The sequence below is a fragment of the Hemitrygon akajei genome, chromosome 2, assembly GCF_048418815.1.
Source record: "Hemitrygon akajei chromosome 2, sHemAka1.3, whole genome shotgun sequence".
NCBI classification, from domain to species: domain Eukaryota; kingdom Metazoa; phylum Chordata; class Chondrichthyes; order Myliobatiformes; family Dasyatidae; genus Hemitrygon; species Hemitrygon akajei.
The window spans coordinates 183,799,068-183,826,183 of record NC_133125.1 but is presented as its reverse complement, the minus strand read 5'-3'; the positions used below and the strand labels follow the sequence as shown (position 1 = coordinate 183,826,183).

The 27,116-nt window shown below is 42.9% G+C and overlaps 1 protein-coding gene across 1 annotated transcript in view; it reads right to left on the bottom strand.

The window, feature by feature from the left end:
* Positions 1-10,982: 10,982 nt before the first annotated feature.
* The window catches only part of LOC140721565 (contactin-6-like), a 67,500-nt gene continuing 51,366 nt past the window's right edge, over positions 10,983-27,116 (bottom strand). Inside the window, exons 4-8 of the mRNA XM_073036394.1 lie at positions 23,058-23,318; positions 21,909-22,025; positions 18,901-19,002; positions 11,466-11,579; positions 10,983-10,990 (exon numbers count right to left, since the gene is read on the bottom strand). Coding sequence (XP_072892495.1) covers positions 10,983-10,990; positions 11,466-11,579; positions 18,901-19,002; positions 21,909-22,025; positions 23,058-23,318 — 602 coding nt within the window. The remainder of the gene's footprint in view (positions 10,991-11,465; positions 11,580-18,900; positions 19,003-21,908; positions 22,026-23,057; positions 23,319-27,116) is intronic.

The window sequence follows — 27,116 nt, the reverse complement described above, 5'->3', positions numbered from 1 at the left end:
TGGACTTTGACCATTTAGGGAAGAGGGCTGAGGAGTGTCAAATGGATTTCAAATCTAATGGAACCTTCTCCCAATCAAGAGAACTTGAGAAAATTAATACTGATCATAAACTATAACTCCATTTCATTCACTTAGACCCCAGGATGAAGTTCATCTTGACCTGGGACTTGGCAGATGGAAGCTCTAACAATGTGCTCAGTACCTCTTCCCTGGTGATGGTAATGTACCCAGTTTACTGTCCCACATGGTTCTCCCTCAGACAATGGCTCAATATTAAAATGCTGATCTGTTCTTTCAGACCCCTCTGACTTTACATTTCACTCCCCGTCTCTCTCAGTCTACAAGTTTCTGTATTTCTGCATCTCTTTCCTCCTGTCCACCTGAGACAACCTGATCGTCATCACTTTGTGCTTTGAGCTGTCTTGTTCCTTATCTTGAATTTACCCCCAATAAAGCTCTCTATCCCTCCCTGATCCATTAAGCTCTTCTTTAATACACAACTCCCTGACCAAACCTGGGGTCACCTGCCCTTTTCCTGATTCCTGTCTCTCGGAGACAGACTTCATTTGGTAATTAGTCTGTGAATCAGCAGAGAACATTTACACTACAAACACCAGTAGTACTGGTACTGTTCTTGGATAACTATAGTCTGTGTGGTTCAGTTATTCTCAAAGTGAACTTAGCCAGGACTTGCAAAAGTTAAGCCATGAGGAAGGAATGTCAATATTTTGAACCTTGAATGGTTTATAACTTGAGGAGAAAGAGGGAGAAGGTGGTGTTCCCTTGCATTCATTGATTAGAAGATGCTGTTGTAAACAAAACTGATGCAAATATCCAAGCAAGATTCCTGGCAGCCTGAAGGAGAGGCCTTCCCACACCCAACTGTATCAAGGATGAGAAAGGCCCCAAACACTCACTCACTCACCTCACCATCATTGGGATCCTTTACACCAACCTGATATGATGCTGAAATTTGACAACACCATGATCAAACACCAGTGAGCTGAGACACGTTCCTCTCCAGACTACTTTTTCTAAAGACCCTCTGGAGTCAGATAAGAGGCGACTCCAGAATCATTCCAGTGTGGTGACACTGTAAATCAGAATTTCATAACTGGGAAATATGTCAGACAATTTCATCCCACAGGTCACAGGAATCCAGAGGGGTCAGTGGGGGTGAGGATTATTCAGCTTTTTTTCTTTTCTATCTTTTTATTAAAATGAATCTAAAATTATTTGGAGTTGTGACTGGAGTTAATACACAAGTGTGAAAATACAATGACAGATACCTGCGACCAAATGCTTTTTAATGGACCTGCACTTCAGAATTAAAGTGAATACAATTGGCAGTACGATTGACAAGATGATACTGACGATTCCCGCGATGGAAACGCCTGCAATTAAAAACAAATTCAAATGAGTAAACCTATAACAATTCATCAGGTAAATGACCATAACAGCTGCCTATTGATGCAAAGAACCAATCTATTCCACTTATCTCCACAGGGCAGGAAATGTACCAACCTCTGCCCAGATTTGCTAACTTTGTCTACATGACTGAACCAACCAACTATGCATGGCCTCTGATGTGGGATATTTTGGTGAACTACATATACCTATATCTCGCCTCACGTCTCAGAGAGTTATTGATGGTGCATCAGGATAACAACATGCTGATCTGTTATTCCAGACCTGAATTATTCCCTGCAGTCTAATCTATCCTGGTCACTTGCTGTCAATATTCTGCACTGGCTGCATCTTCTGGTGTTCCAATGGCCACACCTTGAGGAGTGCACAACACAGCAGCCAGACATCCCACATGGTCCATGGTTTGACTCTCCTGACATCCACAACAATTGGTTATGCGGCTATCCAACAATTTCACTGGAAAGTCACCGAATCACCCAAGTTCCATCACTCAGTCCAGTTTACCTATGTGTCCTCCAGTGATTTATCTGACCTGTATGTGTTCAACTGACCTGTGCTGTGTTTCTGGTGGTTCTGAACTGTTGATGCTTGGCCATTACTGTCTGAACCTCCAGCAGGTTTCCCTGCACCCAGTTGTGGGGCTGAGGACTGCAGATGCTGGTGGTCCTGATAAAGCATCTGACAATGTACTGACTGAGATACTCAATGCATTCCAACCACCCTGCAGAGAACTGAGTTCATCACTTTCATACAAGTTCATTTGACTACATACCGACAATCATGACGCTGACGATCCAGGCAATGATTAAACAATTGATGAGGAAAATATCACAGATGGCTTTCAATTTCAACCAAATTTTGATCATCTGAGAACCTTTGCAAAAATAAAAAGAAATTTACAACACTTGATAACCAAACAATATGAATGATGTAACACATGCATCAATGGACAAATGTCCCGGTAACAGAGCTTGACTCAGGTTGTTTCGATTGGTGATGATATTGCATGTCCTAAACATCAAGCAACCCAAACAACTCTGAAATGGATCAGATGTCAGAGCTTTGGATTGAAGGAGGTTCAGGAGTTCACTCACCACTGCAGCAAATGGGGAGCTCAGAGAGACACAAAACACAGTTTGTGGCTGCTACCAGGATTTGTTTTACATTTGATAACTTAGATAAACCCTCAGCCAGTGACTGTGCATGTGGAAACAGATAGACTGCAGCTTCCCTCTGGACATGTCCAGCTGATAAGGCAACAGCCACTGTCGATATTCTCTGCTGTATTCCCTCATGATCTCAAGGGCTGAGACTGACATCAAGTTGCCAGTGTTAACAAAAACCAACCCCAGCTGTAACACTGAGGTTCCACTGTTTGACTGTGAATCCTGTTCTGATGCCGAGGACTGGAACAGCTGCTCACAGCATCAGGCAGTGGCTTATTCCAACATTGAAACTAAACAGCTCAAGGGTACAGGCTGAACTGTCCAAATGCTGGGATATTTAATACAGATAAGAGGAGAGGTTGTCCAGGACATCCAGTGGTGAGCAGTGCACACGATCCAAGGACACCTCTCTTGTAGTGGTTTTTGTTCATTTCCAATTGCTCTCAAGAAAGGGGGGGGTGGAAGAGCTGGTTTCTTATTTTGCACCCACCACCTAAATTCCCACCCTCTTCAGACCCCACATTACTGAAAAAGAATTTCTCTCAATTTCCTCACAAATGCTCTTCCACATTCCCAAGTTTATCGTCCACATCGCAGGAGTTACTGAGGTGTTGAATCAAACCCTCTTCATATCACCAAATCCCCTTTCCCCATTATAACTATAACTCATTCACCTGAGACTCTGCCCATTGGCACAACTTCCATCACTAAACACTCAAGATTAACAGGCTGAATACCCTGTCTGATAAACTGGTTTAACTAATCACAAATAGATTCAGCTCTTGCCCACTGAACTGTTTGAAGATGAACTAGAATCCAAAGTTATCCCCCAGGTCATCACCCTGATGTTTTTCAACGATATGAACCAAACCGTGAATGTTTGTGTAAAAATAAAACAAGCTGCATCAGGTCTCAACCTGAAATGTTCACAACCCCTTTACCTCAGACAAGAGAAAATCTGCAGATGCTGGAAATCCGAGGGATACACACAAAATGCTGGAGGAACTCGGCAGGCCAGGCAGAGAAAAGTAGAGTTGATGTTTCGGGTCAAAACCCTTCAGCAGGACCATTTTGTGTGTGCAACCCCTTTACCTTCACAGATGCTGCTGACCCACCGAGTTCCTCCAGCAACTTGTTTTCTGTTCCTGATCCCAGTGTCATCAGTCTCCTGTCTCCATGGAGACTTGTGGTTCTGACAATTCATCAGCCTCTCTCCTTTCTCTTTGTCCTTGTTGCCCATCATGGAATTTTAACTCAGTTTAGATTTTATCCCACTATCTCCCCACATTAAACTTACCCATGATGCATACCTTCCATTCATTACCAATTTCCCTTCCAGCACTGAATGTTAACAAATCTGACAGGACTGATCTTCCACCTATTAAACCTCCAACATTACCCCTCTCACAGACCAACCACTAATCGCTCCCCCACCCCACACCCAACTTCAAGATTCCCACTGTCATTGTAATTGAGTTTCTCCATCACCAGCCTACCTTTCCTCATTACAAATCCTTGTTGGCATCTCCTAAATCAGTGGGAAATTTGATGTCTGGGTTCCCAGCCCTGTTACAGTAGTAAAACAGTTTTGGCCACCCTCTTACAGGAGAGATGCCATCGGCTGGAAAGTGTGCACAGGAGACTTGTGTAAGGATGTTGCCAGGACCTATACAGTCATAGAAAAGTACAGCACAGAAACAGGCCCTTTGGCCCATCGAGTCTATGCGGCACCACTTAAACTGCCTACTTCCATTGACCTGCATCGGACCATAGCCCTCATACCCCTCCCATCCATGTACCTATCCAAACTTCCCGTAAACATTGAAATTGACCTCTCATGCACCAGTTGTGCTGGCACTTCGATGCAGAATCTCACGACCCTCTGAATGAACAAGTTTCCTCTTAAACTTTCACCTTACACTTTCCACCTTTCAACTTTCCAGTTTAAGATGGCGCTGCTGAAAGCATGAGACAGCTCACTGCTAGTTTGAAAGCAAAGGAATTCGATTAAACCCATTATTAATAACATTTTATTCTAAATAAATTGTGGTAAACTTCCACCACAAGCAATGAAGAAGCGAGCGAAGGCAAAGCGAATTCGTGGGATGTGCCCTGCTGGTCCGCTGCAAGATCAACGCACTTGGAGTTGGAGCCGTGCTGGTTGGAGTGCAAGATTCAGAGGGGAGAAGACGGGTAAGAGGAGTTCGATGTCCGTCCAACTAACCGGGTATGAGGATGGATCGCTCTGTGCACTGAGCCGAATTAGAGAGGTTGAGAACGGCTTCTTCGGCAGTGAAATCTGGGTCTGAACCGAATCACTGGGTGGTGTTTTCAAGGCTCCTAATCTGAGGTACAATCCGCTGTTTGGACCACCTAAATGCCAGCCCATATAGACTGGAAAGGCAGGATGTGGAGAGTCGGACAAGGTTGGATCATTCTGAGCACTGAGCCGATTTGGAGAGGTCGAAAACAGCTCATTCGACAGCTAAATCTAGGCCTGTAGTGATTCATCTGTAGCAGGGCCCGGGTTCTAGTGTGAGGTTCCAACAACTTCAACCACTGAGGTTTGGAGGGTCAAAGGTCTTTTTTGTGGGTTAATTTATTCTTTTACTTTCTTATGGACATGTGTTTTTTTATTGTCTGCACATTGGGTGTTAGACAGAGTTTTTTCAAATATATGGGGTTAGTGTTTGTGTTTCGTTGTTTCATGGCTGCCTGTTAGGAGATGAATCTCAAGGTTGTATAATGTATACATACTTTGATAACAAAATGTACTTTGAATTTAAACACTGGCTCAGATAGTCTGGGGGGTTTCTCTCTCTGTGAGGCTAAGGCTGTGAGACTGCCCCTGGTTGCTGTGCTTCGTGTCTGTGAACTTTGCAGCTGTTTACCCCGTTAAAATGTTGAAGTGAATACTGAGGCTTTGGGCCTACTCCAGGCTGCCAAGGGATTTGGATCTAAAGACTCAATTTGGTTCAGAATGCTGTTGTTGTTGCTCGCTTCTATTGTTTATATAATTTGTTTTGGTGTTTCTGTTTCTCTTTCTCTCTGGGCACTGGGGAGTTGGTCTCATTTTCTTCAATTGGGTTCTTTCGAGTTCCTTGCTTTGTGACTGCCTGTAAGCAAATAAATCTCAACGTTGTATAATTTTAACATTCTTTGATAATAAATGCGCTTTGAAACTTTGATCTTTGAAACTGAACCCATGACCTCTATTTGTAGATCCACCCAGCTTCAGTGGAAAAATCCTGCTGGTATTTACCCTATCTAAATCCTTCAAAATCTCTGTCAAATCTCCTCCCCAAACTTCTTTCCAAGGAATAAATTCCTAACTTATTTAATCTTTCCTAATAGCTCAGGGCCTCCAACATCCTTGCAAATTTTCCTGCACTCTTTCAACCTTATTTCCATCTTTCCTGTTGGTAGGTGACCAAAACTGCACACAGAACTCCAAACTGGGCCTCACCAATTTTGTATCCAACTTCAACATAACATCCCACTCCTGTACTCAATATGTTGATTTAAGAGGACTAATGTCAGGGAACTGGAGGTGCAGCTCGATGACCTTCGTCTGGTCAGGGAGAGTGAGGAGGTGATAGAGAGGAGCTACAGGCAGGTGGTCACACCGGGGCCACGGGGGACAGAGAAATGGGTCGCAGTCAGGAGAGGGAAGGGGAAGAGTCAGGTACTAGAGAGTACCCCTGTGGCTGTACCCCTTGACAATAAGTACTCCTGTTTGAGTACTGTTGGGGGGCGGAGGGACAGCCTAGCTGGGGGAAGCAATAGTGGCCGTGCCTCTGGCACAGAGTCTGGCCCTGTGGCTCAGAAGGATAGAGAAAGGAAGAGGAAGGCTGTAGTGACAGGGGACTCTATAGTCGGGGGGTCAGACGGGCGACTCTGTGGAGGCAGGAAAGAAACTCGGATGGTAGTTTGCCTCCCGGGTGCCAGGGCCGGGATGTTTCTGATCACATCCAAGATATCCTGCGATGGGAGGGAGAATATCTAGAGGTCGTAGTACATATTGCTACCAATGACATCGGTAGGAAAAGGGAAGAGGTCCTGAAAGAAGACTACAGGGAGTTAGGAAGGAAGTTGAAAAGCAGGACCTCGAAGGTGGTAATCTCAGGATTACTGCCTGTGCCACCTGACTGTGAGAATAGGAATAGAATGAGGTGGAGGATAAATGTTTGGCTGAGGGATTGGAGCAGGGGGCAGGGATTCAGATTTCTGGATCATTGGGACCTCTTTTGGGGTGGGTGTGACCTGTACAAAAAGGACGGGTTGCACTTGAATCCCAGGGGGACCAATTACCTGGTGGGCAGGTTTGATAGATCTGTTGGGGAGGGTTTAAACTAGTTTGGCATGGGGGTGGGAATCAGAATGTGACTGCAGGGATTAAGGTAGAAGGACAAGGGCATGATGCTAAGAGTTCTGAGTTGATGAGAAAGGACAGGCAGGACACAAAACATAATTGTAGCCAGTTAAAGGGGTTGACATGTCTCTATTTCAATGTTAGGAGTATTAGGAACAAGGAGGATGAACTTAGAGCATGGATTAGTACGTGGAACTATGATGCTGTGGCCGTTACTGAAAATTGGTTGGAGGAAGGGCAGGATTGGATGATGCAGGTCCCGGGGTTCAGGTGTTTTAAAAGGAATAGAATGGGAGGTAGAAATGTGGGGGGGAGTGACATTGCTGGTCAGGGATAGTATCACGGCTATAGAAAGGGAGGACGCTGCAGAAGGAGTGTCCACTGAGTCAGTCTGGGTGGAAGTCAGAAGTAGGAAGGGATCAATCACTGTGCTGGGAGTAGTTTATAGGCCCCCAAATAGCGCTCGGGACACCGAGGAGCAGGCAGGCAGATTTTAGAATGGAGCAGGAAATACAGGGTAGTAGTTATGGGTGATTTCAACTTCCCTCATATTGACTGGCACCTCCTGAGTGCAAGGGGGATAGATGGGGCTGGATTTGTCAGGTGTGTTCAAGAAGGATTCCTGACACAGTATGTGGACCGGACGACGAGAGGAGAGGCTATACTGGATCTAGTTCTGGATAATGAACCTGGTCAGGTGACAGACCTCTTGGTGGGGGAGGATTTTGGTGAGAGTGACCACAACTCCCTTAGCTTCAGCATAGCAATGGATAGGGATAAAATCAGACAAAATGGTAAAGTGCTTAACTGGGAAAGGGCTAACTTTGAAGGGATGAGGCAGGAACTAGCGAGAGTAAATTGGAAACAGATGTTCAAAGGGGAAAGCACAGAAGTAATGTGGGAGAAGTTTAGGGACCACTTGAGCTGGGTTCAGGATAGGTTTGTCCCACTGAGGCAAGGAAAAAATGGTAGGAAAAGGGAACCGTGGCTGACGAAACATGTGAGGCAACTCGTCAAGAGAAAAAAGGAAGCACATGTTAGATATAAGAAGCAGGATGTAGGAGGGGCTCATGAGAAATATAGGGTGACAGGAAGGAGCTAAAGAAAGGACTTAGGAGAGCTCAAAAGGGGCATGAGAAGACCTTGGCAGGTAGGATTAAGGAGAACCCCAAGGCGTTCTGTGAGTATGTGAAGAACAGGAGTATGATGAGAACGAATGTGGGACCGCTAAAGGATAAAGAAGGCAACATGTGCCTGGAGGCGGAGGAGGTTGGGGAGGTCCTAAATGAATACTTTGCTTCAATATTCACAAGTGAAAAGATCAGGGTGATGTCGAAATAGAGCAGGCCTGTGTGCTGGACAATGTGGAGATTAAGGAAGAAGAAGTGCTGGATCTTCTTAAAATCATTAAGATTGATAAATTTCCAGAGCCAGATACACCCCAGGTTGTTGTGGGTATTGAGAGAAGAGATCACTGGAGCATTAGCTATGATCTTTGAATCCTCTTTGGCTACAGGGGAAGTGCCGGAGGACTGGAGAATGGCAAATGTAGTTCCCTTGTTTAAAAAAGGTAATAGGGAGAAACCTGGGAACTATAGACTGGTGAGTCTTATGTCGGTGGTATGCAAATTACTGGAAAGGATTCTTAAAGATAGGATCTACGAGCAGTTGGAGAAGTACAGTCTACTCAGGGATAATCAACTTTGCTTTGTAAAGGGAAGGTCATGCCTCATGAGCCTGATTGAGTTTTTTTAAAGAGGTAACAAAAGAAATTGATGAGGGTAGGGCAGTGGATGTGGTCTACATGGACTTTAGCAAAGCATTTGACAAGGTCCCTAATGAGAGACTCATCCAGAAAGTTATGAAGCATGGGATAAGTGGAACCTTGGCTATTTGGATAAAAAATTGGCTTAAAGGAAGAAAGCAGAGGGTAGTTGTGGAAGAAAAGTATTCTGCCTGGAGGTCGGTGACTAGTGGAGTGCCGCAGGAATCTGTCCTGGGACCCCTGCTATTCGTGATTTTTATAAATGACCTGGAAGCAGAGGCGGAAGGATGGGTGAGTAAGTTTGCGGATGACACGAAGATTGGAGGAGTTGTGGATGGAGCTGTAGGTTGTTGAAGGTTACAAGAGGATATAGACAGGCTGCAGAGTTGGGCAGAAAAATGGCAGATGAAGTTCAATCCGGACAAGTGTGAGGTGATGCATTTTGGAAGGACAAACCAGAAGACTGAGTACAGGATTAATGGTCAATTACATAAGAGTGTGGATGAACAAAGGGACCTTGGGGTTCAAATCCATTCATCCCTCAAGGTCACTGCACAGGTTGATAGGGTAGTTAAGAAGGCCTATGGGATGTTAGGCTTCATTAACAGGGGGATTGAGTTCAAGATTAGAGAGGTCATGTTGCAACTCTACAAATCTCTGGTGAGACCGCACTTAGAGTATTGTGTTCATTTCTGGTCACCTCATTATAGGAAGGATGTGGAAGCTATGGAGAGGGTGCAGAGGAGATTTACCAGGTTGTTGCCTGGTTTGGAGAACAAGTTATTTGAAGCAAGGTTAGCAGAGCTGGGACTTTTCTCTTTGGTGCGTAGAAGAATGAGAGAGGACTTGATAGAGGTCTACAAGATTATGAGAGGCATAGATAGGGTGGATAGTCAGTACCTGTTTCCCAGGGCACCAATAGCAAACATCAGAGGGCATATGTACAAAATTAAGGTAGGGACGTTTAGGGACATCGGGGGGAATTTTTTTATACAGAGGGTTGTGAGTGCCTGGAATGACTTGCCAGGGATGGTGGTGGAGGCTAAAACATTAGGGGTATTTAAGAGCCTCTTGGACAGGCACATGGATGAAAGAAAAATGGAGGGTTATGGGGTTTAGTACTTTTTTTAAGGATTATATTGATTGGAACAACATGGAGGGCTGAAGGGCCTGTTCTGTGCTATAGTGTTCTATGGTTCTATGGTTTAATGTGCCAAAGGGTTTCTGTATGACCCTCTCTTACTGTGACACCTCTTTCAATAAATTCTGGACCTGTATTCCCAGATGCCCTTGTTTTACCACACTCCTCAGTGCCCTACCATTCTCTGTGTAAGACCTGCCCTGGTTGGTCCTCCCAAAGTGCATCACCAAGCACTTGTCTGCATTAAGTTCCACCTGCCATTTTTCAGCCCATTTTTCCAGCTGGTCCAGATCCCCCCACAAGCAATGACAGCCTTCCTCGCTGTCCACAACACCCCCACGCTTGGTGTCAGCCACAAATTTACTGATCCAGTGAATCACATTACCAACCAGATTGTTGACACAGATGACAAACAACAACGGACCCAGCACCAATCCCTGGGGAAATAAATTTTCAACACAGATTATAGTTCAAGAATAGTAGCAAAACATCCAGCTCCTGGCATTAATATAATGAAAAGTACTCTCTCAAAATGATTTACATCTTTCCTGTAGGTAGGTGACCAAAACTACACACAGTACTCCAAATTAGACCTTACCAAAGTTTTAGACAACTTCAACCTAAGCATCTCCTGTACTCAATACATTGATTCATGAAGGCCAATGTGCTAAAAGCTTTCTTTATGATCCTATCTACCCATGACACCACTTCCAATGAATTATGGACCTCTATACCCAGAACCCTTTGTTCTACCCCACTCCTCAGTGCCCTACCATGCACCCCTAATCCTGGTGTAATCTGCATATTTACTGATCCTGTTAACCACATTATCATCCTGATCAGTGATATTGAGGAGAAAAAACAGACTCAGTGTTGATCCTGTGACACTACATTAGTCACAGGCCTCTAGTTAGAGAGGCAACCACTGTCTGGCTTCTCCCACAAAGCCAATGTTTGATCAATTTACAAACGTGTACTACCTCATCCTGAAAGCCAAGTGTCTGAACCTTTCTGACCAACCTCCCATGTGGGACCATGTCAAATGCCTTGCTAAAGTCCATAAAGACAACATCCACTGCCTTGCCTTCATCAATTCTCCTGGTAACTTCCTCAAGTAACTGAAAAATATTGGTTAAACACGAACTATCATGCACAAAGCCAAGCTGACTATCCCTAATGATAAAGCATCTTCTGATCAGAGAAATTCAGTGATAAGCTTCCAAAGATCTTCATTGTTGAAAATCTAACAAGTTTATAATGCTGATTGTTTTATACCTTAAAATCTAAAAAAAGTACAAATACAGTGTGCTGTAACGTTTTTATCAAAACACGACGTTTTATCAGAACACCAGTTGTAGGAAGGATGTGGAAGCTTTGGAGACAGTACAGAAAAGCTTTACCAAGATGCTGCCTGGATTAGAGGGTATGAGCTATAAAGAGAGGTTGGACAAATTCAGATTGTTTTATCTGGAGTGTCAGAAGCTGAGGGTGTGGGGGATACCAGACAGAAGTTTATAAAATTATGACAGAAGTAGATAGGGTAGACAGTCAGTCTTTTTTCCAGGGTGGAAATATCAAATACTAGACAGATACCTTTCAGTAATTCCCTGATCTTGGTCACATATAGAAATTCATTGATATAAAATGAAGAAAGTAGCAGTCCTATGATCGTCACACCAATCACAACAAAGTCCAACGGTGAAAGGCCTGTAATTAAAAATAAATCAAGTAAGCAAACATGTAACAAAGCTCCAGAGAAATGTCAATGAAAACCTTCAGTGGTTGCAACAACCAAATTCTTACACTGATGTCCAAGTGAAGGGAATGTGCCAATTCCCACCCAGTGTGCCAACCTGTGACCCAGACCTGCACCAACAGACCCTGTAGTAGATTAACAAGACACTAAACTGCAATACCAGGCATGTATGACTAATTCATAGTGCCCTCTCTATTTTCCACATGGGTCTCCAGCCCAGTCTTTACATGTCACCTGCTGCCAATTTCTGCACTGGTTGCTCCCTCTGATTCCAATGGCCAGACCTTAAAGAGTTCATTAAGGTCCATAGTTTCATTCTCCCAACATCCACAACAGTTGGTTTGGAGAAACCCATAAATTTCACTGAAAGATGTTCCATTCCAATTCTGACCAGTTTCCGTAGTATCTGCTGTTCATAACTGGAGCTCGATGCCAATTCTTCACTGGTGGAAATTCCTCACTGACTGCATTCAATGTGATTGCAACCTAATTTCCCTAATTTCATGATGGGGGTCAACAGTCCATCAGAGAAGAAAAAGCTGTACATGGCATTCATCGAACACTCAGACATGTCAGTCACTGTCACCAGCTCCATCACTCCAGATGTTTGTGTTGGAATGTCAGATGGTGAACAGAGGAAAGAAACAGGAGTGTTTCTGACAGCTGATTTGACTCTGCATATCTATTCACTGATGTACATAGATCGAAGAATTCAAATTCTGTGAATGGGAGCCACAGTGAAAAGCTTCTTTAACTCTTCCCACCATCTTGGTGAATTTTTTCTGTACCCTATCGAAACTAATCATATTCTGACAGGCTGCATCACTGTCTGGTATGGTCAGGCTACTGCACAGGACTTGAAAGAAGCTGCAGAGGGTTGTTAATTTTGTCAGCTCCATCCTGGGTACCAGCCTACAAAGTACCCAGGACACCTTCAAGGAGCAGTGTCTCAGGAGGGCAGCATCCATTATTAAGGACCCCCAGCACCCAGGCCAAGCCCTTTTCTCACTGTTACCATCAGGCAGAATGTAGAGAAGCCTGAAGGCACACACTCAGCGATTCAGGAATAGCTTCTTCCCCTTTGCCATCTGATTCCTAAATGGACATTGAGCCCTTGAACAAGACCTCACTTTTTTATCATATATGATTTCTGTTTTTTTTGTATGGTTTTTCATCTATGATTTGGGATCTATTTCAGGGAGAAGGAAGTCTTAGAATCAGAATGGGAGAGCTGTGGGAGCCATTTTGATTTTTTCTTCTCATCGGGGTTAAGAGAGGCGGGACTGCATTGGCGTGTGATGTCGGGCAGTGAAATGCAGAAGATTTAAAATAACAGAAATGCTGATTTGGGTTTAATTTGGAGAAGGAAATCTGAGAATCAGAACAGGAGAGCTGTGGGAGCCATTTTGACTTTTTCTTCTCATCGGGGTTAAGAGATGCGGGACTGCACAGGCGTGTGATGTCAGGCAGAGAAGCAGGGAAAATTTAAAAGGAGCACAGCCTTCTACAGTGGGCAGCGGAGTGAGCCGGGAGCAGAGTGAAGGCTTAAGGGCTTTGGCTCAACGAGCTTAGGCGGAAACGGGCAAGGCAAGGTAGGTTTAGGTTTCAATTTTTCCTGTTATTTGAGGAAACGGGGAATTATGAGTGTGAGGGCAGCTTATCGTTCTCGTTGTCGGATGTGGAAGGTCCTTGAGTCTCCTAGCCTCCTGGACCTCCACATCTGCGCCAGGTGCACTGAGCTGCAGCTCCTGAGGGATCGTGTTATGGAACTGGAGCTGCAGCTCGATGACCTTCTTCTGGTCAGGGAGAGCGAGGGGTTGATAGAGAGGAGTTACAGGCAGGTGGTCACACCAGTGGCTGTACCCCTTGACAAGAAGTACTCCTGTTTGAGTACTGTTGGGGGGTGGACAGCCTACCTGGGGGAAGCAACAGTGGACGTGTCTCTGGCACAGAGTCCGGCCCTGTAGCTCAGAAGGGTAGGGAAAGGAAGAGGAAGGCAGTAGTAATAGGGAACTCGATAGTTAGGGGGTCAGATAGGCGATTCTGTGGACGCAGTCAGGAGACCCGGTTGGTTGTTTGCCTCCCTGGTGCCAGGGTCCAGGATGTTTCTGATTGTGTCCAAGATATCCTGAAGTGGGAGGGTGAAGAGCGAAATGTTGTGGTACATGTAGGTACCAATAACATTGGTAGGAAAAGGGAAGAGGTCCTGGAAGGAGAATATAGGGAGTCAGGAAGGGAGTTGAGAAGAAGGACCGCAAAGGTAGTAATCTCGGGATTACTGCCTGTGCCACGCGACAGTGAGAGTAGGAATAGAATGAGGTGCAGGATAAATGCGTGGGTGCGGGATTGGAGCAAAGGGCAGGGATTCAAGTTTCTGGATCATTGGGACCTCTTTTGGGGCAGGTGTTACCTGTATAAAAAGGACGGGTTGCATTTGAATCCTAGGGGGACCAATATCCTGGTGGGGAGATTTGCTAAGGCTACTGGGGAAACTTTAAACTAGAATGGTTGGGGGGTGGGAGTCAAATTGTAGAGACTAGGATAGAGGATGTTAGTTCACAAATAGAGAAAGCCTGTAGACAGTGTGTGCGGGAGGATAGGCTAGTGATACAGAAGGGGAGCGCTCAGACTGAAGATGTAGGGGAGAAGGAAGAAAACGAAGATAGTAAAGTTATTTGTACTGTTAGTGATAAACAGAGAGTAAGAGGTGGAGAATTTCTTAAATGCATTTATTTTAACGCTAGAAGCATTGTAAGAAAGCTGGATGAGCTTAGAGCATGGTTTCATATCTGGAAAAATGATGTTGTAGCTATTAGTGAAGAATGGTTGCAGGAGGGGTGTGATTGGCAACTAAATATTCCTGGATTTCATTGCTTCAGGTGTGATACAATCGGAGGGGCAAGAGGGGGAGGTGTTGCATTGCATGTCGGAGAAAATATTACAGCGCTGCTTTGGCAGGATAGATTAGAGGGCTCGTCTAGGAAGGCTATTTGGGTGGAACTTAGGAATGGGAAAGGTGTAGTAACACTTATAAGGGTGTATTATAGTCCACCTAATGGGGAGCGAGAATTGTAGGTGCAAATTTGTGAGGAGATAGCAGATACTTGTAGTAAACATGAGGTTGTGATTGTGGGAGATTTTAATTTTACACACATAGACTGGGAAACCCATTCTGTAAAAGGGCTGCCTAGTTTGGTGTTTGTAAAATGTGTGCAGGATAGTTTCTTACAGCAATACATAGAGGTACCAACTAGATAAGGGGCAGTGTTGGATCTCCTGTTAGGGAGTGAGATGGGTCAGGTGACAGATATATGTGTTGGGGAGCACTTCGAGTCCAGTGATCGCAATGCCATTAATTTCAATATAATAATGGAGAAGGATGGGTCTGGACCCAGGGTTGAGATTTTTGATTGTAGAAAGGCTAACTTTGAAGAGATGTGAAAGGATTAAGAAGGAGTGGATTGGGACATTTGTTTTATGGGAAGGATGTAATACAGAAATGGAGGTCATTTAAAGGTGAAATTTTGAAGTGCAGAATCTTTATGTTCCCATTAGGTTGAAAGGAAAGGTTAAAAGTTTGAGAGAGCAATGGTTTTCAAGGGATATTGGAAACTTGGTTCGGAAAAAGAGAAAGGTCTACAATAAATATAGGCAGCATAGAGTAAATAAGATGCTCGAGGAATATAAAGAATGTAAAAAGAATCTTAAGAAAGAAATTAGAAAAGCTAAAAGAAGATATGAGAGCTTTGGCAAGTAAGGTGAAAATAAATCCGAAGGGTTTCTACAGTTATATTAATAGCAAAAGAATAGTGAGGGATAAAATTGGTCCCTTAGTGATCAGAGTGGACAGGTATGTATGGAGCCAAAAGAGATGGGGGAGATTTTGAACAATTACTTTTTCTCGGTATTCACTAAGGAAGAGGATATTGAATTGTGTAAGGTAAGGGAAACAAGCAGGGTAGTTATGGAAACTATGTTGATTAAAGAAGAAGAAGAACTGGTGCTTTTAAAGAATATAAAAGTGGATAAGTTTCCAGATCCTGACAGGACATTCCCTAGGAACTTGAGGGAAGTTAGTGTAGAAATAGCAGGGGCTCTGACAGAAATATTTCAAATGTCATTAAAAACAGGGATAGTGCCAGAGGATTGGCTTTTTGCTCATGTGTTTCCATTGCTTAGAAAGGGTTCTAAGAGTAAACCTAGCAATTAGTGGCCTGTAAGTTTGACATCAGTGGTGGGTAAATTAATGGAAAGTATTCTTAGAGATGGTATATCTAATTATCTGGATAGACATGGTCTGTTTAGGAACAGTCAACATGGATTTGTGTGTGGAAGATCATGTTTGACAAATCTTATTGAATTTTTTGAAGAGGTTACTAGGAAAGTTGACGAGGGTAAAGCAGTGGATGTTGTCTATATGGACTTCAGTAATGCTTTTGACAATGTTACACACGGAAGGTTAGTTAGGAAGGTTCAATAATTAGGTATTAATATTGAGTAGTAAAATGGATTCAACAGTGGCTGGATGGGAGATGCCAGAGAGTAGGGGTGGATAACTGTTTGTCAGGTTGGAGGCCGGTGACCAGTGGTGTGCCTCAGGGATCTGTACTGGGTCCAATGTTGTTTGTCATATACATTAATGATCCAGATGTTGGGATGGTAGATTGGATTAGTAAGTATGCAGATGATACTAAGTTAGGTGGCATTGTGGATAATGAAGTAGGTTTACAAACCTTGGCGAGAGATTTAGGCCAGTTGGAAGAGTGGGCTGAAAGATGGCAGATGGAGTTTAATGCTGGTAAGTGTGAGGTGCTACATTTTGGTAGGAATAATCCAAATAGGACATACATGGTAAATGGTAGGGCATTGAAGAATGCAGTAGAACAGAGTGATCTAGGAATAATGGTGCATAGTTCCCTGAAGGTGGAATCTCATGTGGATAGGGTGGTGAAGAAAGCTTTTGGTATGCTGGTCTTTATAAATCAGAGCACTGACTATAGGAGTTGGGATGTAATGTTAAAATTGTACAAGGCATTGGTGAGGCCAAATTTGGAGTATTGTGTACAGTTCTGGTCACCGAATTATAGGAAAGATGTCAACAAAATACAGAAAGTACAGAGGAGATTTACCAGAATGTTACCTGGGTTTCAACACCTAAGTTACAGAGAAAGGTTGAACAAGTTAGGTCTTTATTCTTTGGAGCATAGAAGGTTGAGGGGGTACTTGATAGAGGTATTTAAAATTATGAGGGGGATAGATAGAGTTGATGTGGATAGGCTTTTTCCATTGAGAGTAGGGAAGATTCAAACAAGAGGCCCTGAGTTGAGAGTTTGGGAGCAAATCTTTGGGGGTAACACGAGGGGGAGCTTCTTTACTCAGAGAGTGGTAGCTGTGTGGAACAAGCTTCCAGTAGAAGTGGTAGAGGCAGGTTCGGTATTGTCAGTTAAAGTAAAATTGGATAGGTATATGGACAGGAAAGGAATGGAGGGTTATGGGCTGAGTGCAGGTCGGTGGGACTAGGTGAGAGTAAGTGTTCGGCACGGACTAGAAGGGCCGAGATGGCCTGTTTCCGTGCTGTAATTGTTATATGGTTATATTGTTATATTCAATGTACATGCACTGTAACTGATTGATTGATTGATTTATTCTTCTATATTATATATTGCTTTGAACTGCTGCTGCTAAGTTAACAAATTTCACCACACATGCTGGTGCTAATAAACCTAATTCTGATTATGTAATATTTATTAATGATTACATTTTTATAAATTATTTATTTATGTCTACAAGATTAGAACAGAATACTCCAAGTATGGCTTGACTAAAGATAATACAATTGTAACGTGACGTCTGAACCTTGTACTCGATGCCCTACCGATGAAGGCAAGCAGGCCATTCACCTTCTTTACAATCCTGTCTGTCTTTGTCACCACTTTCAGGGAACTATCCACTTGTCCTAAGTTAATTACCATCTGCCATTCCTATGCTGACTTACACAGATGATCTTGGTCTTGTTGTACACTGAGACAACTTTCTTCACTGTCCACTATTGCACCAATTTTGCTGTTGTCCATGGATTTACTGATCATGTCACCTACATTTTTGTCCAAATCGTTAACGTCAATGACAAACAACAGGGGACCGAGCACCAATCACTGCAGTACACTATTTGTCATCCATTGCCACCTCTGCCTCTGACAACCAAGCTAAATCTGCTTCAGTGATGCTGGTTGGGAGAATTATTTTCTTGGATACTGGTGAGAACTTTGTTTCTCTTTAGGAAATATCACCAGGTGATCCGTTACATTCTCCGAGGGAACATAAATGGTTCCTTGGTTTAATGTCTCATCCAAAGGCAGAGGTGTACTGGGGTGTTAAATTATCAGAGATTACACAGACCAGGACTGCATTCCCTGCAGTTTACTCAGGTGTAATTGGAGTTTTCAAGATATTAATGGTAGATGGAAGCTATTTCCACACGTTGGGACTGAGAAACGTTACCACAGAAATTCCCTTACAAAGCACCATTTTGATTCAGTGTTTTACAGTTGGGATTTACTTTTCCAGAGTGGAAATGCCCTCCACAGAAATTCAATAGTGTGCTGTGTACAGTGGTCATCCTCACACCCTAATGGGGTTTCCACATCCGGAACACTGGTGATGTCATTTCCTGTGCAACATCCTCCTGTCGGGAAACTGCAGTGTCATTAGACTGGAACTTGGAGATGCTCCTGACTACCTGCCATGGTCTCCTCTCAGTGAGTAAATGTAGCCTCAGTAACACCATCTGAAGTCCCCATCACTTGTTTAAATGGTCAAGACCAGACTTCTGAAAATGCAACACTTCCCTCGCACTGGTTTGGGGGATGTGGGTCCTGTAGTTACTCCCCTCAGCTTGTCCTGAGAGGCTGATATTGAGCATCCCACTGGAATCCCTCATGATGGGAACTGGGTAGAGACTCCAGGAAACTAACCCAGAGACAATAAACTACTGGTCTCTGTGTGCTGACACTGTGATATCATTGTATGAACACAATTAAACCTCAATCAAATCCGGCACATCAGCAGCCCCTCAGGATTAGGGTTGATCTGTTACCACCTCAATACCATGGGTTCTGAAGTGAATAATGTTATTATTATTATTATTATTATTTAGCTGCATCATTCCAGAATAATAATTATTTTGTTCTCCTTGACATTTGTGTATAAGGAAACTACATTAAACAATTTTGAATGAAACAATTCTGAATGATAAGAGTATAGATCACATACCTTCAACGACAATCCAATAAATTAACACAATGTACATTGCAGAAAATGACAAAGTATTACAGACCCACAGGCTTAGAAAATAAAATCTGTATCCCAGACGTCCTGTGGAGAAATAAAAAAGAATATGAAAACTGTTAACAATCTCAGCATACAGATTATCTCACTGAAGGAGACCATTCTGGACATCAATCAATGCTAGCTCCCCAGTGAGCAATCACAATTTCACTGTTGACTCCACTTTAACTGTTACTCTCTCATCCCAGTTGTTACCAATGGCAAACCCTCCATCTAATCTCCCCAAATGTAAAAGACATAACAGTAAATGTCCTTGGTGAGAACTGTTTTAAACCATCAGATCCAGCTGCACCTGATTCAGCATCATCGGTCTTCCTCCCCATCACTAAATTATTTGTTCAAAGATTAACCTGAAGTGCAAGAATAATCCCTGATTTGCTCTTGTCTCTGTAATTTTGCTCCAACAACATGTTAGATGCCCATCGATGGGTGTGACTGAGACTGTCCACCTGTCTCTGTGGTTCCCTCCCATCCCTTTGCCCACTGGATCAATGTTGCCAAATGTTCCTGTTGCCCTTGAAATTGCATCTCTCTCTCACTGGATTCTATCCCATCTCAGTTCTAATTTCAGTTTCTCTACAAAGCCACCGTGTGTCTGTGTCAGGCTTCGTGTCTGTGGACTCACTTTCATCAACTTCAGTTCTGAATGTTATCTGTTTAGTTTTATTGTTTGCATTTTTTTCTACACATCGGGTGTTTGACAGTCTTCTTTTTAATGGGTTCTATTGTGTGTCTTTGTTTTGTGGCTGCCTGTAAGGAGACGGATCTCAATGTTGTATATCGTACACATACTTTGATAATAAATGTACTTTCAACTTTGATGTACCATCCCCGTTCTGATTCTGCCCCTTCTTGTTCAATTGATCCTCTACACTGCCAACTTCTCTTCCAGAGCAAATGTTAACTGACATTGTTAATAGTTCCTTCTCCTCAGATATTGATCCTCCTACTTTGAAATCTCCCATCGTCACCTCTCTGTATTTAAATAAAAGCAAAATCCTGCAGCTCAGCCATGGCAACATCACTGTCTGGTCATTCAAATCCATCCGGTTGCCTGGTGACGGGAGCTGAACACAATGTGTCCAAAACAATATAGTGACTGGAAAACCCCACGTGTTGAGAATCTGAAATACACTCAGTGGCCACTTTATTAGGTACACCTGAATATCTGCTTGTTAATGTGAATATCTAATCAGCCAATCATTTGGCAGCAACTCAATGTATAATAACATTCAAATATTGTCATGAGGTTCAATTGTTGTTCAGACCAAACACTAGAACGGGGCAGAAATGTGATCTCAGTGACTTTGACTGTGGAATGATTGTTGATGCCAGATGTGGTGGTTTGAGAATCTCAGAAACTGCTGATCTACTGAGATTGTCATGCACAACAGTCTCTAGAGTTCACAGAGAATGGTCCAAAAAGCAAAATAAAACATCCAGTGAGTGACAGTTCTGTGGCTGAAGATGTTTTGTCAGAGAAGGGCCAGACTGTATCAAGCTGACAGGAAGGTGACAGTAATTCAAATTACCACGTGTTACAACAGTGGTGTGCAGCAGAACATCTTTGACAGACAACATATCGAACCTTGAAGTGGATGGGCTACAGCAGCAGAAGACCATGAACACACACTCAGTGGTCACTTTATTAGGTACAGGAGGGAGCTGATAAAGTGGTCACTGAGTGTATCAGAGAAAATGCTGGAGGTACTCAGCAGTAGAAGCAGCATTTGTGCAGAGATTTGATGTTTCTAGTCACAGAGAAGAGTGACAGAAATCCTGAGAAATACAAGAGAAAGAAAAACAACGGTGTACGATACACTGCAGTTGCTGGACATTTGGAGTAAAAAAGAATTCTAGATTTCCATTTCTGCATCTGTGGAGAGTGGAAAACAGAGTTATGGTCACACACTCTGATCTTGTATCAGAAGTGGTCAGTTCTAACATAAACTGGAATGGCTGGTTATCTGAAATTGATGAATTCATTATTGCAGCTCCTGGGACTCAATGTGGAATAAGGGATGCTGCTCCTCAATGGGCTTTGCTGGAACTGGGGAAGAGGTTAAAGATGGGAAATCAGAGAGAAAACTAAAGTGATCGGCAACTGGAAGCTCACTGTTACCCTCAGTGTTCTGCAAAGTGGTCACACAACCTGTAATGGTTTCTCCAATGTGCAGGAAACTGCTGTGAGGACACAGAATTGGAAGTACAAGTCACTCACTGCTTTACCTGGAGGGGTTATATGTGTGCCAGGAATGGGGAAAGGGAAGAGGTAATAAAGCAGGTATTGCATCTGCTTTGGTTCTGGGAGACAGAGGTGTCCCATGTGGAAAACTGCATTGGAAAGAGAGGTTCTTTCAAAATAAACTTTTGCAAACACCCAAGAGAAATTGCCACCGAGTCTGAAAGAAAGAGTCACTGTACTGTATGCTCACCAGCAGGTCTGAGAGACAACTGCTCAATCCCCTGACACTAGATGGGGAGTAGAACTCCCTTCACAACTCTGCTCTCTATGTGAATGAGGCCCCTGTTTCCAAAGACACAGCCACCATCAGGATGAAAGGGCATCTTTCCCTCAGTCCCACCTCTAACCAGACTTGGTGACACAGTGAGATGAGACAACACAATGCAGCAAACACGAGTGAATGAAGACGGCTCCTCTCATGGCTACTTCTCCCAAATATCTTCTGCAGTTTGGTCAGAGGTGACTCCAAGATGGTTTCTGGTATTGTATGTCACTGCAAAGCACCTCAAAACTGGAAAAAATGGGCAATTGCATCCCACAGGTTACAGGGTCAGAGGGGAAGTGGGGGGGAGGGGATTGCTGGTGAAATGATTTCCCACATTTTCCCTTGTTTATGTTATCGTTCATTCAGGTTTACTGGGTGGTGTCTGAAAGTTCCTGCAAGAGGAAATTAATCAATGACAGATACCTCCGAGGGTTTTCCACCTCCACTGGTCCGGTAACACGGCTGAATGAAGAGATGGTGCAGAAATCACCAGTCCTGCAGTCAATGCAGCAATCATTATAACATCATTGAGGAAAAACCCTGAATTTAAAATTAAATTCAAATCATTAAACATCTCACGGGCAGTGGATGACAAATGATGCAACAACCATAATGTTCTATAATTTCCTGCCGAGAAGGGAATGTTCCAACCCCCGTCTAATCTCACCAATCTGTGACCCAGGCCAACACCAACTGACTCTACTCTGAGAATCATTCATCACAATGCATCGTTATACCAGTCAAGAATGGACTATTCAGATTCATTTATTTATCAGATGTACATCACAACATACAATGAAATGTATTGTTTGCATTAACAACCAACACAAGCTGAGGATGTGCTGAGGGCAGGGCAGCCTGCAAGTGTCACCACACACTCTGGTGCTACTTTCCACCTGATGTCAGGGGCTGCTACACAAATGCACATGTGGGCAGTTTGTTCTCATTGATCGGTGAAGTGCATTATCTGCCGATTGATCCATCCCAAGAGTAGGAAGAATGAGGAGAGCATACAAACTCAAGGAGCCAATTCTAAAAGGGTTACACCAACAAGACATTTGTTGAAAGGGTTAAGAAAGTAGCTTAACAAAGTTAGGATCTTTGCCTTCATGAATAGAGGCATAAAGTGGAAGAAGATCATTGTGAAACTTTCTAAAACCAGTCATGATTGGGAATGAAGGTGATTGGGAGAAGAACAGAAAATATGTTGGGGATTCTCTTTATGCACAGTAGTGGACAGGGTCTAGAATTCATCATCAGGAATAGTGAAGGGATATTCAACTGTAATTTCATATGAGGGCTGGATAATTATCTGAAAGAAAGAAATTACAGAGCTGTGGGGAGAGGACAGAACAATAAGATTCAGTTGTTTGCTCAGTGATAGAACCAATCCATTCTTAAAGGGCTGAATGTCTTTCTTCTCTGCGATAACTATTCTGGGATTCTGTGAACTCAATTAATTCAGCTTTTGCCTCTCTCTGCTGCAACACTGATTTGCATCGGCTGCATTCAATAGCCCACCAATATGGTCTAAATGTTAACTGCAAAATGTCATTCATAAATGAAGCTCACCTCGCAACATTAAGGTGTAGTTTGTCTGGATGGAGCTGACAGGATTGGTTGTGATGCAGGTGTACACTCCACAGTCTTCAATTGAAGTGCTTGGGATAACCAGTGTTCCGTTTTCATCTGTTAGTTGGTGATGCTGGGAGATTTCCCCTCCATTCTTTCGCCACTGATACACATTCAGATCTCCAAAGACATCACAGGTGAGCCGGACTGTGAAACCCAGTGATTCGATGTTGGTAAATATGGAAGCTTCTGACAGCTCATCTAAAGGAGAGAATATGAAACCATGATATTCCTATCTTGATATAGAATGCAATCTTACCATCTGACATTGCACCAGATATGTACAAAGGAACGAAAGCACAGTCGGTTCTGCACACCAAATATATACACACCAATGGAAATAAAAGCCATTTAAACCTCAATCCTGCTCTGTCATTGCTCAAGATCACAGCTAACCTGATGATAGATATTCTCATCTCCCACAATAACAGTTCACCTCTCTGCTTATCCAGGATCTATCTACCTCTGCCTCAAAAATATTCAGATTCCAAACAATCTTCTTCAGAGCTGTGGAAGCAAAAACTCAAAACTGTTTCATCTCTGTTTTAGACGTTCATTTGCAAGTTCATAGACGTGCCAGTCAGAGCAGGAATAGGATGATGGTACAGATGAATGAGTGGCTCAGGAAGTGATGTTTGAACCTTTTCCCCATTCAGATAATAGTCCGCACTATTGTTCCTTTTACCAAAATGCATTATCATATATCTCCCAACACTGTATTCCATCTGCCACTTTTTTGCCCATTCTTCCAATTTGTCAAAGTCCTGCTGCAAACACATTGCTTCTTCAGCACTACCAACCCCTCCAACTATCTTCGTATCATCTACAAACTTTGTCACAAAGCCATCAATTCCATTTTCTAAATCACTGACAAACAATGTGAAAAGTAGCAGTCCCAATACCGACACCTCCCCCCAGGAACACCACTCATCACCGGCAGCCAACCAGAAAAGGCCCCTTTTTCCCCCACTCACTGCCTCCTGCCTGCCAGCCGTTCTGCTATCCATTGCTGAATCTTTCCTGTAGCACCATAGGATTTTATTGTGTTAAACAGCCTCATTTGTGGTTGCTTATCAAATACCTTCTGAAAATCCAAGCAAATGACATCCACTACCTCCCCTTTGTCCACATTGCTTGTTACTTCCTCGAAGAACTCTAAAATTGTCAGGGAAGATTTTCCTTCACAGAAACCATGCTGACTTTGACTTATTTTACCATTTGTCTCCAAAACCCTTTAAACTTCATCCTTAATAATAGACTCCAACACGTCCCCAACCACTGGGATTAGGCAAACTGGACTACAATATCCTTTCTTTTGCCTTCTTCCTCCCTTCTTAAGGGGAACTGGCCAAAATTGACTGGAAAGGGTCACTAGCACGAAGGACAGCAGAGCAGCAATGGCTAGAGTTTCTGTGAAAAATGAGGGAAGTGCAAGGCAGATATATTCCAAATCAGAATGGATGAAGGACACTACCGTAGCTGACAAGTGAAGTCAGAGGCAAAGTAAAAGCAAAAGAGAGGGCATACAAGGAAGCCACAGCTAGTGGGAAGATAGAGGATTGGGAAGCTCTTAAAAACTTGAAGGAAACTAGGAAGTTCATTAAGAAGGAAAAGATGAATTATGAAAGGAAGCTGGGGACTAATATCAAAGAAGATACTAATAGCTTTTTTAAGGATATAGAACGGTAAAGGAGAGTCGAGGGGAGATATAGGACCAATAGAAAATGACCCTGCAGGTATTCTAAGGAGAGATGCTGAGATGGCAGAGGAACTGAATGCGTATTTTACATCAGTCTTCACAGTGAAAGACATCTGCAGTATACCGGACATTCAAGAGTGTCAGGGAAGTGGTGTTTGTGCAGTGAAAATTACAACTGAGAAGGTGCTCAGGAAGCTTAATGGTCTGAGGGTGGATAGAACTCCTGCACCTGATGGAATCGATAGATCCTGGCATCGTGCTGGATGACTAGAAAATTGCAAATGTTACTCTGCTATTTAAGAAGGGTGGCAGGCAGCAGAATGGAAACTATAGACCTGTTACTCTGACATCAGTGGTGGGAAGTTGTTGGAATTGATTGTTACGGATGAGATTACAGAGTCTGGAGGCACATGACAAGATTGGCAAAAGCCAGCATAGTTTCCTGAAAGGAAAATCCTGCCTGACAAACCTGCTGCAATTTTTTGAGGAAATTACAAGCAGGGTAGACAAAGCAGATGAAGTGGACGTGGTGTACTTGCATTTTCAGAAGGCCTTTGACAAGGTGCCGCACATGAGGCTGCTGAGCAAGATTATATCCCATGGAATTACAGGGAAGTTACTAGCATGGGTGGAGCATTGGCTGATCGGTAGAAAACAGAGACTGGGAATAAAGGGATCCTATTCTGACTGGCTGCCGGTTACCAGTGGAGTTCCACGGGGGTCAGTGTTGGGACCGCTGCTTTTTACGATGTATGTCAATGATTTAGACAATGGAATAATGGATTTGTGGTTAAATTTGCCGATGATACAAAGATAGGTGGAGGAGCGGGTACTATTGAGGAAACAGAGAGCCTGCAGAGGAACTTAGATAGTTTAGGGGAATGGGCAAATGAAATACAATGTTAGAAAGTGTATGATCATCAATTTTGGTGGAAGAAATGAACGGGCAGACTATTATTTAGATGGGGAGAAAATTCAAAATGCAGAGATACAAAGAGACTTGGGAGTTCTTGTGCAGGATACCCTAAAGGTTGAGTCAGTGGTGAAGAAATCGAATGCAATATTGGCATTGATTTCTAGAGGTAGAGAATATAAGAGCAGGGATTTAATGTTGAAGCTCTATAAGGCACTCGTGATTTGACACTTGGGAGTATTGTGTGCAGTTTCGGGATTTTTATTTTAGAAAGGATATACTGACGTTGGAGAAGGTTCAGAGAAGATTCACGAGAATGTTTCCAGGAATGAAAGGATTAACGTATGAGAAACGTCTGGCAGCTCTTGAGCTGTATTCTCTGGACTTCAGGAGAATGAGGGGGGATCTCATTGAAACATTCTGAATGTTAAAAGGCCTGAACAGAATAGATATGGCAAAGTTATTTCCCATGGTAGGGGAGTCTAGTACAAAGGGCAGGACTTCAGGTTTGAAGGATGTCCATTTAGAACAGTGATGCGGAGAAATTACTTTAGTCAGAGAGTTGTAAATCTGTAGAATTTTGTGCCACGAGCAACTGTGGAGGCCAAGTCACTGGGTGTATTTAAGCAACACACACAAAATGCTGGTGGAATGCAGCAGGCCAGGCAGCATCTATAGGGAGAAGCGCTGTCGACATTTCGGTCCGAGACTCTTCGTCAGGATCAGAATCAAGTGATTCATTTTTTTAGAATCTTTTTATTGATATATAATCTTCAACGGCTATAAAATGATACAAAACTTCAACAGATTAATATGTATACAATTAATAAAGCTGAAGAAAAAAACTGATCTTAAAATATAAAAATGGGGGGAAAAAATTATATATAGGAAAAAGGGAAAAAAAAGAACCCCATCTAACTGGGAAAAAAACCCACGAACTACAAAAAAAAACATCCATTAGGAATCAACACCCCGGAGCAATATATTTAACCATCATCTAAATATATTTTAAAAAGTCATCAACCACCATTTCATATTTATAAAAAAAATAAAATTGGAAGAATAACATATAACTTAATTCAAATTATATGATAATATTTGGCAAAAGAACCTCATCTTCTCTCAAAATCAAATCGAGGATCAAAAACTATACTTCTAATTTTTTCCAAACTAAGACATAACATCACTTGAGAAAACTATCCAATTAACGTAGGGGAAGAAATATCTTTCCATTTTAATATGATAGCGTTTCTTGCCAGTAGTGTAACAAATGTGATTACATATTGATCTGAAAATGAAATACCCTGAATATGATGCAGAACTATTCCAAATTTTCAAAGCTTTAGAAATTGTAGAAAATAAAGATTTCCAAAACGATTTTAATGCA